At 44.0% G+C, this 15698-nt stretch overlaps 1 protein-coding gene across 2 annotated transcripts in view; it reads left to right on the top strand.

Moving 5' to 3' along the window:
- Positions 1-14638, top strand: part of frmpd1b (FERM and PDZ domain containing 1b) — a 104700-nt gene extending 90062 nt beyond the window's left edge. The window contains exons 12-17 of one of the 2 annotated variants that reach the window (XM_034181155.1): positions 2481-2607; positions 6732-6824; positions 8567-8749; positions 9084-9231; positions 9503-10453; positions 10653-14638. In XM_034181155.1, coding sequence (XP_034037046.1) covers positions 2481-2607; positions 6732-6824; positions 8567-8749; positions 9084-9231; positions 9503-10453; positions 10653-13228 — 4078 coding nt within the window. In that variant the 3' untranslated portion in view covers positions 13229-14638. Of the gene's footprint in view, positions 1-2480; positions 2608-6731; positions 6825-8566; positions 8750-9083; positions 9286-9502; positions 10454-10652 lie in introns of both variants that reach the window. The other variant, XM_034181154.1, reaches the window with a different exon arrangement.
- The last annotated feature ends 1060 nt before the right edge of the window (positions 14639-15698 follow it).

Here is a 15698-nt window from a genome sequence, read left to right as displayed (position 1 = left end):
TCTGGGCTCAAGGGAGCCAAACAGGTACTACAGCCATGCAACAAAGGCCCTGTCAACATTGTGGACTGCGTGCAGATGGCTAACACAAGCCCTGATGGTTACAAATGGAAAGACAAAGCGTGAATCACACGCAGTGTAAATAGTAACGAGGACGTGTGCAGTGCACGTAGCTCCAACCGAAGGTGGATTGCGAGGCTACAAGCGAGAGCAGCAATCGCAGCTAAATGCGTTCTCAACCTCTAAGAATGCGAGAATGTAGAAAAGAAGCGAGCGCTGGGTGCGTCTGGTATATAAAGGCAACCAGTGACGTCACCCAGGTCACATTCAATGGTGTGACTTTGTTGGTATATATTCTCGACCTCTGTGCTGCGCACATGTAGTTATCCAGGTGCTAAAGCACCGCCCTCTGGCGGTCAGGAGGAATGAAATAGAACTAAAGTAATTTCAGATGGCAACTTTCTGGCTTTAAGAAACACTATAAGAAATCAGGAAAAAAAAAATTTGTGGCAGTCAGTAACGGTTACTTTTTTAGACAAAGCAGAGGGAAAAAATATGGAATCACTCATTTCTTAGGAAAAAATTATGGAATCATGAAAAACAAAAGAACGCTCCAACACATCACTAGTATTTTGTTGCACCACCTCTGGCTTTTATAACAGCTTGCAGTCTCTGAGGCATGGACTTAATGAGTGACAAACAGTATTCTTCATCAATCTGGCTCCAACTTTCTCTGATTGCTGTTGCCAGATCAGCTTTGCAGGTTGGAGCCTTGTCATGGACCATTTTCTTCAACTTCCACCAAACATTTTCAATTGGATTAAGATCCGGACTATTTGCAGGCCATGACATTGACCCTATGTGTCTTTTTGCAAGGAATGTTTTCACAGTTTTTGCTCTATGGCAAGATGCATTATCATCTTGAAAAATGATTTCATCATCCCCAAACATCCTTTCAATTGATGGGATAAGAAAAGTGTCCAAAATATCAACGTAAACTTGTGCATTTATTGATGATGTAATGACAGCCATCTCCCCAGTGCCTTTAGACTTCCCCTCCTTGAGCCTGGTTCTGCTGGAGGTTTCTTCCTGTTAAAAGGGAGTTTTTCCTTCCCACTGTCGCCAAGTGCTTGCTCACAGGGGGTCGTTTTGACCGTTGGGGTTTTTCTGTAATTATTGTATGGCTTTTGCCTTACAATATAAAGCGCCTTGAGGCAACTGTTTGTTGTGATTTGGCGCTATATAAATAAAACTGATTTGATTTGATTTGATTTACCTGACATGCAGCCCCATATCATCAATGACTGTGGAAAAATACATGTTCTCTTCAGGCAGTCATCTTTATAAATCTCATTGGAATGGCACCAAACAAAATTTCCAGCATCATCACCTTGCCCAATGCAGATTTGAGATTCATCACTGAATATGACTTTCATCCAGTCATCCACAGTCCATGATTGCTTTTCCTTAGCCCATTGTAACCTTGTTTTTTTCTGTTTAGGTGTTAATGAATGCTTTCGTTTAGCTTTTCTGTATGTAAATCCCATTTCCTTTAGGCGGTTTCTTACAGTTCTGTCACAGACGTTGACTCCAGTTTCCTCCCATTCGTTCCTCATTTGTTTTGTTGTGCATTTTCGATTTTTGAGACATATTGCTTTAAGTTTTCTGTCTTGACGCTTTAATGTCTTCCTTGGTCTACCAGTATGTTTGCCTTTAACAACCTTCCCATGTTGTTTGTATTTGGTCCAGAGTTAGACACAGCTGACTGTGAACAACCAACATCTTTTGCAACATTGCGTGATGATTTACCCTCTTTTAAGAGTTTGATAATCCTCTCCTTTGTTTCAATTGACATCTCTCGTGTTGGAGCCATGATTCATGTCAGTCCACTTGGTGCAACAGCTCTCCAAGGTGTGATCACTCCTTTTTAGATGCAGACTAACGAGCAGATCTGATTTGATGCAGGTGTTAGTTTTGGGGATGAAAATTTACAAGGTGATTCCATAATTTATTCCTCAAAATTGAGTGAGTCCATATTTTTTACCTCTGCTTGGTCTAAAAAAGTAACCGTTACTGACTGCCACAATTATTTTTCCTGATTTCTTATAGTGTTTCTTTAAGCCAGAAAGTTGCCATTTGAAATGACTTTAGTTTTGTGTCATGTCTGTGATCTGTTTTTTTTTTTCTACAAAATTAAACAACTGAATGAACATACTCCGAGGCCGGTGATTCCATAATTATAGCCAGGGGTTGTATATGCAGCGTCCAGCGGCACAAAGCACAGCATCCAGCTGGGAACACAGCGGGTGGCATGTCACAATGAATTGCGCGGCAGTGTGAGGGTTAAATGTGTGCAAGTGTGAAGGCACCTTAAGGCTATGCACAGAATCATCCTGGCTTTACTGGTTAATATATAAATGTCATAGTGATGCACAAAACCATGCGTGGTGGTTTTTTTTTTTTTGTTCCTCTGTGTGCAACAGGAAAGAGTTTGGCCTGGAGAGCTTTATCTCCCCTACGCTGCTGGGCAACATGAGGGAGAAGGACCTGAGGAAAGCCATCAATTATCACCTCAAAAAGATTCAGTCCCTACTGGAGCCACGCCAGAAGGTGGGTGCAGACTGATGGATGAGTGAAAGGAAGCACAAAGAGGCGTAAAGAGACAGATACTGACAGTTTAGTTGTGCCTTTAGCATAGCTTTTAGCTGACACGTACAGTACTCCTAATCTCCCTGTGGGGCAACTTGGTGGGTGGAGTGACAGCAGGTTGGTGGAGAGATGGATGGAGTGGGAGATTAAATGAAAAGGGGTACAAAATATTACGCTTGGATAGTGTGAAGTGATGCAAGTCCTGTGTAAGTGTCAGTGATTATGTTGTATTCCATTGCATGTCGACGTCGATAACAGAATTGGTATTTCCAGTGTTCTGTCTAAATGCGTTCCAGTGCATCTGCTCTGGAAAAGGACATCAAGCTCCCTTCTACGATATTTTTATTAGCCGTCTTGGGAGGTGGATTGTTTGCAACCCACCGCGGTACTCAACAACACCAAGGTCCACAACTCAAGTCAACATCCGTCAGATACATTTATTGTATAAACCTAAGATCAAACACTACAAACGAGGAGAAGGCTTTTTGACCCCACATTGTCCTTTGATTTATGCATTAGAGATACTACGAGGACTGCTTTCTTCCACGTTTGAATAGCGAATATTCATCCCATCCTGTCTTGAGAGGCTGGTGATGAGGCGCCTGAAGCAGACCATCGATGTGACTGTAGATGAGCACCAGTACGCGTACAGGCAAAACCGGTCCACAGCTGATGCCATCTCCACCGTGGTGCATCAGGCCCTCTCCCACACAGAGAACAAGGACTCCTATGCAAGGCTGCTGTTCCTGGACTTCACTTCTGCGTCCAACACCATCATCCCGCAGTAACTGGTTTCCAAGCTGCCTGAACTAGGAGCCCCCTCAGCACTGTGCCACTGGATCCTGGACTTCCTGACTGGGAGGCCACAGAGTGTCAGGATCAACACCACCTTATCCTCCACCATCATCCTGAACACTGGCTCACCCCAGGGTTGTGTGCTCAGTCCACTGCTGTACACATTGATGACCTTCGACTGCAGAGCCCAGCACAAGAATAATCTTGTTGTTAAGTTTGCAGATGATACAGCAGTGATCGGGCTCATCAGCCAAGGGGATGATACAGCGTACAGGCGAGAAGTGGAGAACCTGACACGGTGGTGCAGAGACAACAGCCTCATCCTCAACACCCAGAAAACCAAGCAGATAGTTGTTGACTTCCGCAGGTCAGCCCCCACCATCCCCTCCCCCCTCTACATCAATGGAGCAGCGGTGGAGATCGTCTCCTCCATCAGGTATCTGGGAGTCCACCTCTCCAACACTCTCATCTGGCACACCAACACCATGGCTGTCATTAAGAAAGCTCACCAATGTCTCTAATTTTTGAGGAAATTGGGAAGGGCCGGACTGAACACAGATGTCCTCAGGGCCTTCTACAGCTGTGCAGTGGAGAGTGTCCTGTCCTGCTGCCTCCCTGTGTGGTATGGTGGCTGCACGGTAGCGGAGAAGAAAGCACTGCAGCGGGTGGTGAAGTCTGCACAGAGGACCATCGGATGCAGCTTACCACCCATTGAGGACATCTACATCTCCAGATGTAGAGACAAAGCCACCTGCATCCTCCGAGACTCCACCCACCCTGTGCACAGTCTGTTCACACCCCTTCCCTCTGGAAGGAGGCTGTGCAGCATCCAGGCAAATACATCCAGACTGAAAAACAGCTTCTACCCGAATGCTGTCAGACTGTTGAACAGTTCCCCATCCACCATCCAACTATGAACATTGCACTACACGGACATTGTCACCTTCTTAATACTCTAACGCTGCTGCTGCTGCTGCTGACCTTGTGCCTTGTATATATATTCTGTGGCCACAGGGGTGCACATATGGCACATTGCCAAAGTTTATATTGCAAAACTTTATACAAAATAAAAATTTGTCCCAGTTAACTACACCAAGACCTCAAGAAACTGCATTTCGTTCTGCCTGTAAGGGTCGTGTGACAATAAAAGTGAGTCTGAGTCTGAGTCTATGGCTGATGCAGAAACTGTGATTCATGCATTTGTTTCTTCTAGATTGGACCACTGCAATGCTCTGTTTTCTGGTTTACTGCAGTCCAGCATTAGGGGTCTCCGATTGGTTCAAAATGCTGCTGTCAGACTCTTGACAAGAAATAGAAAATTTGACCACATTACACTTATTTTGGCGTCTCTTCACTGGATTCCTGTCTCTGTGAGGTTGGATTTTAAGGTTATGCTACTATCCTATGAAACTGTTCACGGACTGGCACCTTCCTACTTAGCTGACCAAACCAAACCCTGCATACTGGCCCAGGCTCTGCGGTCTCAGGGCGCAGGACTACTTTGTGCCCCTTGGGTGAATAAATAGTCTGTGAGTCACAGAGCTTTCTCTTATCATGCACCTGTAGAGACTTTCAAGTCTAGATTTAAGGCACTTCTATTCTCCCTCTTGTATGGCTAGCATACTGGCATAGTATGGTACTGATTCCTATCTCTTTAAAGTCATTTTATTTGCAGTGGAACAGGTCTCAGCTTCAACTTGATCTAAATTCTGGGTCTGTTAGTGAAGATTAGGGCTAGCGGCTGGCGATCACCTTAGTAATTTCTCTGTCTTCCTGTTGACTTACTGCTGATGAATCAGGTGTAGTTTTTCCGGTTGACTGATTCAGCTCTTTTTCTCTCTGTCCGAGGTATGGACAACGTCACATAGGATTGCAGGGTTGACTGATCCAAACTGCAAAGGGTGGACTGATCATGAGATACAAGGCCTGAAGCAAGTGCTACATGCTGCATTTGAGTGACCCTGTTGCAGGAACAAGCCCACTGACGGCATGAGAAATGCTGGATGACCCCCTGCCTGTGGTGCTAATACCTGTGTGGACTTCTCATATTCTTTATATTATTATGTTGTTTGATTTCCTGTTTTCTGTTTCTTCAGCTTTGCAAAACTTTGCAGAACCTTGTAACTGTTAGAATGGCCTAAGCAGTGGGTCACCCTTCTGAGTCTGGTCTGCTTGAGGTTTCTTCCTCAATATCCTCAGAGGGAGTTTTTCCTTACCACTGTTGCCTGTGTGCTTGCTGTAGGGGTTGGTAAGGTTAGACCTTACTTGTGTGAAGCGCCTTAAAACAGCTTTGTTGTGATTTGGCGCTATATAAATGAAAAGAAATTTGAAATAGAAGATGTGTCTGCTCACTGAGTGTGTCGCTATATTGCTGGGAGATCAGATTTTAAGGTTCTGCTACTAACCTATAAAATTATTCATGGACTGGCACCTCCCTACCTAGCTGACCTAATTAAGCCTTACCTACCAGCCCGGGCTTTACGTTCTCAGGGTGCAGGACTACTTTGTGTCATTAAGGTGAATAAGAAGTCTGCGGGTCACAGAGCTTTCTCTTATCGTGCCCCTGTTCTGTGGAATGATCTCCCTGCATCAATAAAACAGTCAGATTCTGTGGAGATTTTCAAGTCCAGACTTAAGACGCACTTATTTTCCCTTTCCTATGGCTAGCATACTGGTACAGTTTTGTTTTATGCTTTTTACTCTTTTAATTCATGTTATTAGTAATTGGGGCGGGCTGCGGCCTCAACTTTACCTAAATTCGGGGTCTTTTAGTGAAGTTTAGGGCTAGTGGCTGGTGGATCACCTTAGTATTTCTCTGTTTTTCTTGTTGTTTAATGCTGGCAAATTATACAGTATTTTTGTCTTTCTGATGCCTGATTCTGTTTCTCTCTGTTTAAGGTGCAGCTCCATCCAGAGATGGGAGTTGTATTCATGTTGGCGATCCTCCTGTCCTGTGGACCAATAGCATTTCTTGTATATTCGTCCATGAATTGTTCTGTGAATTGTTCTGTAATTTATGTTTGTAGCATGGCCCAAGCAGAGGGTCACCCCTTTGAGTCTGGTCTGCTTGAGGTTTCTTCCTCAGAGGGAGTTTTTCCTTATCACTGTTGCTCTGTTGTTAAGGTTAGACCTTACCTGTGTGAAGCGCTTTGAGGCAACTCTGTTGTGATTTGGTGCTATATAAATGAAAATAAATTTAAATTTCTCTGTAGAGGATGTTGACTGGGCTAATATGATGTCTTTTTAACAAATACTCTATATTTGATCTGTCTTGTTGTCTGCACCGCCAGGTAATAAATGCTACTCAAGCTCGGTTGGCCTACCTCACTCAGCTGGGAGAGCTCCTTTCCTATGGGGGACGATCCTACACAGCTACAATGATGGTAAGGTAACCACTTTCAGTCTGGTGTGGTGCCAGTCAAAGATAAGCCTTAGCCCCTTATTCTCACATTATGTGGGAGTAGGAGACAATCTGAAGAGTGGTGTTGGGCCAATTTGAGCATTTTGTGGGTGATCTGTATCAACCTAATAATCCCTGATCCATATCTAAGTCCTTTTGTTTAATCTAGCAGGGGGACACCACTCGTTCACTTAACTTCCTTCTGTGTTTTTGTGTGTGAGACGCTACTGAACACAGAGCAGTCTGGCTATTTCTAAATGAGGTTCAATTTATCACAAAATTTAATCAGCAGCCCTCGAGATTTCAGGAAAGTCTGAGAGTAACCTGTTTAAATGTGGATTTAGATAGCTGTGTTTTTCCTGTAACTTCATTTTAACATTATTCAAATGTCAAACACTTTTTAATTGCTGTATTGTGATTTTAATAGCCTTTTATAAGTTGTGCAACACAGGAGAAATACATAATGTTGCAAAAGTGTTGGTATGGGATGTGGCATTGGCAAGTATTCAAAATTAATCCTACAATGTGTAGAATTTAGGAGTGTTTATTAGCAGAAATGGAATAGCATTTCAAACCATCTGTCCATTAGTGAATAATTACCAAGCCCCAAGCTCTGGTTCTGATAAATTAAGTTCATGCAGAAGCTGACAATCTTGCAGTTTTGAATAAGCACGTGAAGCTGGCTCCAAAAGAGAGTCACTCCACATAGATCCCCATGTAAAAAAAAGGAACTGGGAGACTAGTCAGGATTGAGGGGAAGACGAATGCAGTAATGTAGAGAGACATCCTGGATGAAAACCTGCTCCAGAGCGCTCTTGAGCTCAGACTGGGTGCGGTTCATCTTTCAGCAGGACAGTGACCCTCAGCACACAGCCAAGATATCAAAGGAGTGGCTTCAGGACAACTCTGTGAATGTCCTTGAGTGGCCCAGCCAGAGCCCAGACCTGAATCTGATAGAACATCTCTGGAGAGATCTGAAAATGGCTGTGCACCAGCGCTCCCCATCCATCCTGATGGAGCTTGAGAGGTGCTGCAAAGAAAAATGGGCAAAACTGCCCAAAGATAGGTGCACAAAGGGTGTGGCATCATATTCAAGAAGACTTGAGGCTGTAATTGCTGCCAAAGGTGCGTCAACAAAGTGTTTGGCACAAGTTTTACGCTGGATGCCCTTCCTGACACAACTCCAGTGTAACCTGGAGAAACACACACAGCCGCTGGTGTTACAAAGAGGTCTCCCATCCAAGTACTAACCAGACCCCACACTGCTTAGTTTCTGAGATCTGACGGGACCAGGCTGACACAGAGCAGACTGGAAGCGCCTCTTAGTTTTATCCTATTTTTAATAAATTTGCAAAACTCTAAAAAAAAAAAAACTTTTTTCACATTTTCATTATGGGGTATTGTGTGTAGAATTCTGAGGGAAAAAATGAATTTCAACCATTGGGGAATGAGGCTGTAACATAACAAAATGTGGAAAAAGTGAATACGTTCCGAATGCACTGTAGTTTTAGGACTCTAATTGGCTCCAGTATGGACTGTACAGCCCTTGTATAGTCCATCACAAGCAAACTCATGTATAAATGTCATAGCACTGCTGTTGCCAGCTAGATTGTCTTCCGTAAATGTAACCACTCCCATGTGCGGAAAAAAAACATACTGACCGAGATTTCCTCATCTTTTCCTCCTTATTTCTTTCTCCCACATTTTTCATGTTGCCACGCTCAGCTTCAGGACAGAGAGGTGCTGGTCAGCCTGCTTGTGGGAGCCAAATACGGGATGAGCCAAATCATCAACCATAAGCTTAATGTCATTTCAACTCTGGTTGAGTTCAGCAGCATCAGCCGAGTGGAGCTGCTGTCGGAGTCGGACAAAGTCAGCTTGCTGCGCGTCTCGCTGCATGACATGAAGGTATGGATGATATGTGGACAGAAACAGCAGGCTCCATTATTCAGAAGCAGCTTGTGCACACTCACTTTGATGTACAGCCTAAAAATGGATGTTCACTCACCACACCACATTTCAGCCAAAGCTCTTGCTAGAGTATAAATAGGTCAGCTTTTTCTCCTCCAACGCACAAACAGTATGTTGCCTCAGGGCTTGTGTGGTAGCTACAGAAGGCTAATTCACAGGACTTAAAGGTGACTCTTTCTCTCCTTTTTTCCTCCCACTCCATTGCCTCTCCTCCCTTACCCTTTGGCTTTAACCATACCGCTTTGCCTTATTTCCTTCCCTCCCCATTCAGCCGTTTGCCTTACTGATGGACTCTCTGGCAGCCAAAGACTTAGGGTGTTTGCTGGGAGGCTACTGCAAGCTACTGGTGGATCCCAGTGTCAATGTCTTCCGTCTGGGGCGCCCAAAAGTCAGGGTGCACCGGATTCCTGCTGAAGAAGGTGTGTGTGGGAGGTTCGCCGTAATAGAGGGAGTGTGCTATGAGTCCCTATCAAGTGAGCAAATACGGTTTCACTTAAAATCCTCACTTTCTGACTTTGGACCTGTGATAGATATTTTTCACATCACTTATTGGTGTAAAGTTTTCCATCAGTCAGTACGGGTACCGTTAGAAAAGCTGGCCATCTGACACTGTCAATTACAGAAGACATTCCGCTCTATTAAACACACTAATGGAGTGTTTTGTGATGCATGTTTATCTGGTGTCGTTAGGTTACGTGTCACGCTGCTGTAGCGACTCGAGTGATTCAACAGATGAGGATGACCCGATGGATTCTCAGAATTACAAACGTCCAGACCCAGCAAGTCAAGATTGGGAGGGAAGAAGAAAAGAAGAGGAGCAGAAGAGGAGAGAGGAAGAAAGAATCGAGCGAGAGATTTACAAAGACAAACATGAAGTGAAGATAATAGTGACATCAGAAGGTAAAGACGGTGAGGGAGAAGAGAGAGGAGCAACCGGCAGTGTTCTGAGTAAAATGAGTTTAATGGATGAGGGAATGAACTGGTATCATACTGATTCACGGGTCACCAGCAGCTTCTCCAGCTTGTCCAGTGGCTCTTTGAGCACGGCCTTGGAGGCGAGCAGTGCTGCTGCCAAAACACCATTTCATGTGGAGGTACTTCGTAGTCTACGAACGCCTGAGGAACTCTCGAACCTGGATGTCCACCACCCGTACCTCATAGATCCGAAAGGCCACCAAAGCCAATCCACTGGTTGCCCTCGACCCGCCAATCTCAACCACTGTGGCAATGAGAATTCCTGCATTTGCTTTGCTGAGCTTTCCAAAGCTGATTTCCTCCCCAGCCCGCCTGAGGCCACTAGCGATGACGAGGAAGATGATGATGACGAGGGAGAGCGGCTAGTGGGAGGACTCAGGCGCATTTCCAAGATTCCCAGTTCGAGAGATCTGAGAGTGATTGACAGCACACCCTTTCAAAGATCACCCATTAAAAGGAAGAAAAAGACCCCTCCCAAAGTCCCAGTGAGGACAAGTTCAATTCCTGGGCACAAAGCAGGGCAGTCCAAAGACGAGGAGGGATTATTCCAGACAATTTCACCAAACCCCAAACTAGCTCTTTTGGTCAAAGAGGCTGCCTCGGAGTCTGAGGATGAGTTTTTTGATGCACAGGAAAGATTTACTCCTCCAGTTCCTGATCTGTCAGGTACAAAATTGCTATGAGTTTACAAATGAAAATGTTGTTTTATTCTTATCAGGACTGGTGTGTGTGTGTGCATGTGCATGGATGTGCTCATGTGAGTACATTACCACATTTGGTTGTTTTAAGTGATAGGAAGATTTGTGTCATTTATTGAAAGGCCTTATCATTCTGATATTTCTTATAATTTGTCTCTCTTTCACAGAAGCAGAGCTGGCTGACAGGCAGAATGCCAACCGATTAAGTGGCACCTGGAATGGTTATCCACCTGACCCAGGAAAGAAATCTTCCTCACCCCACTGCAATAAAACCACACATTCTACAACCAAAAAAGATGGGGAGATACTTAAAGGTCCTACAAATAAGCTTGTAAAACAGTCCAGTCCATCAAAGACATCCCAGAAAACTGAAAGTAAAGTCAAGCCACCACTGGCACCTAAGCCCCAACTACCCCCCAAACCACAGGTCATTCCTCCCAAGTCCCCCCAACATGGGCGATCTTATGCCCACTGCAATGGAGATGCCTCTGGGCGTCTATCATCTGAGCTGCTGGAGATGGAACCAGACACTATGGAGTTCAAATCTGTGACATCTGGAGCAGGTGGCCTGCCAATGTCATCACCATTGATAACAGCAGTGCGGTGTAATCAGCAGCCACTGCCCACTCCTGCACCCCAAACCGAAGAAAAGTCAAAGGGACCAATAAACAGTAAACAAGAGAATAATAAAATGACATGTGAGAATGGAACAAATGCATTTTCTGGGGGCAAAGATGACATTTTAGATGAGCAAGCTAACAAAGCTGATGAAAATCACAATCGGAATGAATTGTTTTCAGAAAATCCACCAAACAAACCAGCTGTCCCTCCTTCCAGTTCAAGTACAAAGCTGGTCTTACCCCCACCTGTCCCACTAAAACCTACCTCTCCCATGAATCTTCACCGCTTGTCGCTTCCTGCTAGCTCCCCTGTTTCCCCCACTGATCCAGGCAAAGGGATATTTAAGGATAGCACCAGTCCACCGAATGGTATCCATCCATGGAGCAGCCGCAATGGTAGCATCCAGTCAGGACCCAGGCGGGTTTCTCTGAGCCATGAAAGCCTGTCACCTAAAACCACAGATGCTTCCCTCACCCTTACCACCTCACTCACATCAACCCATTCCAAAGGTGTTGGGGGCCTAGAGAGCAGGGAAACGGGAAGGTCTGGGTCAGGATCTGACCTGAGGACAAGCTCATCCAGCCTAGGAGGGAGACTTCCAGCCTCTGCCCTGAGAGGGAAGATCCAGGCTTTGCCCTGGTACATGACCCGTTCCCAGGAAATTCTAGGAACTCTGGATTATCCATCTACCAGCTCCATTAATGGAGATACATCTGGCTTTGGGTCAGGTTTGTCCATAGCCAGCGGGTTGTCAGACTTGAACAAGACCCCTGTCAGGGACAAAGACACTGTGGCCTCAAAATCTGCAGCCAAAGGTAATATTTTAGAGAATGGGGCTGAGGTTGTTATAGTTACCATCAAAGAGGCCCAGGAAGTGACGTCACACATGAAAATGTCCAGTGGGACAAATGGATCATATTCTAATCTGAATTTTAAAGTGCATAGTTCACTGAGTAGCAATGTTTCATCAGAGCAACCACAGTCACGACCCCACTCTGCAGTGGGTTTTGGAGGGGTATCCAGTATTCCTATAGGAGGTGACTTGCCGTCCCACTTGCCTGCAGACAGTACTCCTCCAGAGCAGCAGCGGGATGCCTGTGGATGCCGCACTGTCTATGCCAACTGTTTCAGTGGAGATGTTGAAGATGGTGTCAGCTTTGATGAGGAGCTAACCATTTATGAGTTCTCTCGCCGCACACGCCCAAAACCTACCCGACCTGTTCCTATTGCTTCTCCCACAACACCATCTCCAAAACCTAATATCCTGTCACTGCTTAAGGACAACCCTCGTCCACTATCTACTTTTTCCACTTCTTCCTCCGAACTCAGCCCTTTAGTTTCAATGCCTGTCTCCCCCACAACTTCCCTTGGTGGTCCTCTTCGTTCCTTTACTAACAAGTCATATGGTGGGCTGAAAGGAGGATTTGCTTCCCTGCGTCAAGATATAGATCAACTTCTGCTAGTATTAGAGAGAGGAACAATTAAACAACCTCAGCAATCATGTCCAGACTCAAACCAGGATGGTACAGCCATAAAAGTAGGACCTGATGTGAATCAAAATGGAAATGAAAGCAGTGCAATCTTGGACACAGGCACCACTTGTACTGGCACAAACCCTACCCCCATGACTGAGGCTGAAAGGAGTCTTCTCCAGGCAGAGGCTCGCCGACTGGCATCTGGGTGTCAACGGGCTACTCGTGTAGGCTGGGCTCCTGATGAAGCCCTACGGTCTTTATCAAACAGTTTCAGCGCTCTGGTTCAGCTGTCGGCGGTCTGCCTGCGTACAAATCCCTGTCCTGGCTGTGACATTTGCCATACTGCCAGCCTGGTCCACAGGGATGATGAGGATGATGAGGGGCAGAATGCCATGGACAAGCTAAAACAGATAGTGGGTCTCTATCGAGAGTTTGTTGGGGCTGTTGAGACAGCTGGAACTGCTTCTCGCGTCGGGGGTAAGAGCATCACTGGGTCTGGACTGGGCCAAGGAGAGGGTGACGGCGTGAGGCTACTTGCCAAGCGTTGCACTGTGCTCATCTCCTCTGTATTTGCACTCACACAGCTCTTCCGGACACGCATGTTAGATGCCTCGGACACCCCTGGACACGTACCTCTCAACTTCTGATCTGTGAACCTTTAGCCCTAGGAACCCTTTGCCTGTGGATGAGGAAAAGGGGACACAATGTGACGTGTGACTGCTGCGGTCTTGTACAGAAAGTGCCATGCACAATACAGCACATAGACAAAAAAAAAAAAATCAATACAAAAAATAAAACACCAAGCAAACCCAAAACAAAGAGGAAACTTCACTGCGACGCCTGTTCTTAGATGCATATGGACTATGCATTTGTACATATGAATTTTATAATTATCTTATAGTTCCCATATTTTATGATACAGTATGTATGTAAGGATGGATTACCTGTGTATGTATTTATGTATGTATTTATTTTTACAATAGTTGCACCATTGTCTGTGATGTGCAGGTTCCTGGTGGGGGAAAAAAACGACTATGTATGTCACTGGAATTTTTATTTTTCATTAATTTTGAAACAGTATTGTGTTAATTTTTGCTGCTTTCCCCACTTCACAAGGTGTAATCTGTAAATTGTCTTTTTCAACTTGATCATCAGTATATTTTACTGACAATATACAAAAAAAAAAAACACTTTACCACTCTTGCAAAAAACAAAAAAGTTTTTATATATATATATCTGCAGGGATAGCACCTTTTTAAGCATTTAGTTTAGAACTTTTTCCACCATTACAGTGAGACACAAAACTACACCATTACAAAGCAGGGAGCGCACTTTTGACTGTTACAGATTGCACCTTTTTAAAGAGACACTGCCCTTGTGAAGTGTTTTTTTCTAACGTTTCCTGGTCCTGACTGACTGGCGATGATGACCGAATGAATGAATGCTTCTGGAAAAACCCCTCCACTTACCTAACTGTATGCAGTATTATAACATTCAGCAAGTTTTCATCCAAAGGACATGTCGTACAGTATATATATTTGGGTGGAACCCAGGGAGCAAAACAGAGAGGATCTTGTTTATGTCGTTTAAAAAGAGAAGATGTTCTTACAGGGCATGAGGGTGACTGTTAAACTCTGTCCAGATGTAGCAAAGATCCAAAGTGTGAAACCACTCTGAGCTACAACTGTTCACCACTATGGTCTGGTTTAGTCCCCAGGTACACGTCTTTACTAAATAATATACTGACTGACTGATGGACTGACTGCTGTATGACGGGTTCAGAGTTGTAGATGTAATATTTGTATCTCAAAGCCCTATTCGGTGTCTAGTTTATGGCTATGCAAACAGAAACTCTTCCCCCTCACAACCCTTCTGTGTTAAGATTTAAAACAGTGACTGCATTATGTTGTCCCAATTGTTTTGGAATGTTGGACCTTTTTGTCTTGATGAGAAAACTTACTGCATTACTTATTGCAACATTCTGCAAAGTTGCATGGCATCAACATTTGTCTATACTGATGTCTGTGAATTGTCAGTAAAAGGATTACTATACTTTACCAGTTTGCTGATGCAGTGTTTGTTAATCAGCTCTGATATTTTGCACCATGTCAGCTCATTTGGAGGATTTAGTTTAGTCCCCTGTGATGGCAGGAAGGGGATTAAGGAAAACCAGCAGTTGTTCTTAAAGGTATGATGAAATTAGTTTAAAAAAATGGGATAACTGTTCAGACTGGAGCTAGATAGCATATTTAGTTTTGAAAATAGATGACAGGAAAAATATTTAGTGTTTTACTGACTATCAGTAAATAAAAAGAGAGGTGTGTCTGAAATCTGGTTTGCACTTAACTTGCAAGTAACATCAACAAGGGTGTAGTCAAGGTAATGTAGAAATCTACCACAGTAAAGTTTAAACAGGTCTAAGGATTTGCACTGCCATTGAATTCAAACTTCTCAAAATGAAACACACTAAAATACATTTTTGAGCAGTACACAATCTGGTTGGTATCTTCATACTGTGCAGTCACATACTGCTATGTCAGACAGCCAGCAGAAGGCAGAGAAGTGCTTCCAAAAAAATTTTTTCAGCATTTTTCGTTACAAGCGGGCATCTATGCTAGATCAAGTCCTTATATAGTAAGGTTTCACATCAGGGGCGATGCCAAAAATAAAAATAATTTTTTGGCCATTTTTGGGTCAAAAACCCCCATTTTTGGGTCAAAATTCAGAAATGGTCCAATCCTTTTGATATGCATATCACATTATTCGTCTTGACGAGTAGAGTTCAAAAATATATAGTTTGTCCTATTTTTGACCTTGCGTTATGTCACAATGACCGAAAATGTGGAAAGGTCAACGCACTTTTCGTGAAGGGTCAAATTCATAAAATCTGTTATGATGGTCCGATTATGACAATTTTGGTGTCTAATTATATGTTTTCTTGCACAAGAAAACCAATAAGACAACTTACATAGACCATTATGCCAGTCTTAGCTATGAAAATACAATTATGTCTGTTGATTAACTTTATCCAACTTCAAAATGGTTATGACATCAAGATTGATCTTAATTGGCCTCTTTTACATCAAGCACATTAAATAAATATAAGAATTGCATAAG

The sequence above is a fragment of the Thalassophryne amazonica genome, chromosome 11 (assembly GCF_902500255.1).
Source record: "Thalassophryne amazonica chromosome 11, fThaAma1.1, whole genome shotgun sequence".
Taxonomy (NCBI): Eukaryota; Metazoa; Chordata; class Actinopteri; order Batrachoidiformes; family Batrachoididae; genus Thalassophryne; species Thalassophryne amazonica.
The sequence above is the reverse complement of the archived record's forward strand: the minus strand, read 5'-3'. Positions and strand labels throughout refer to the sequence as shown.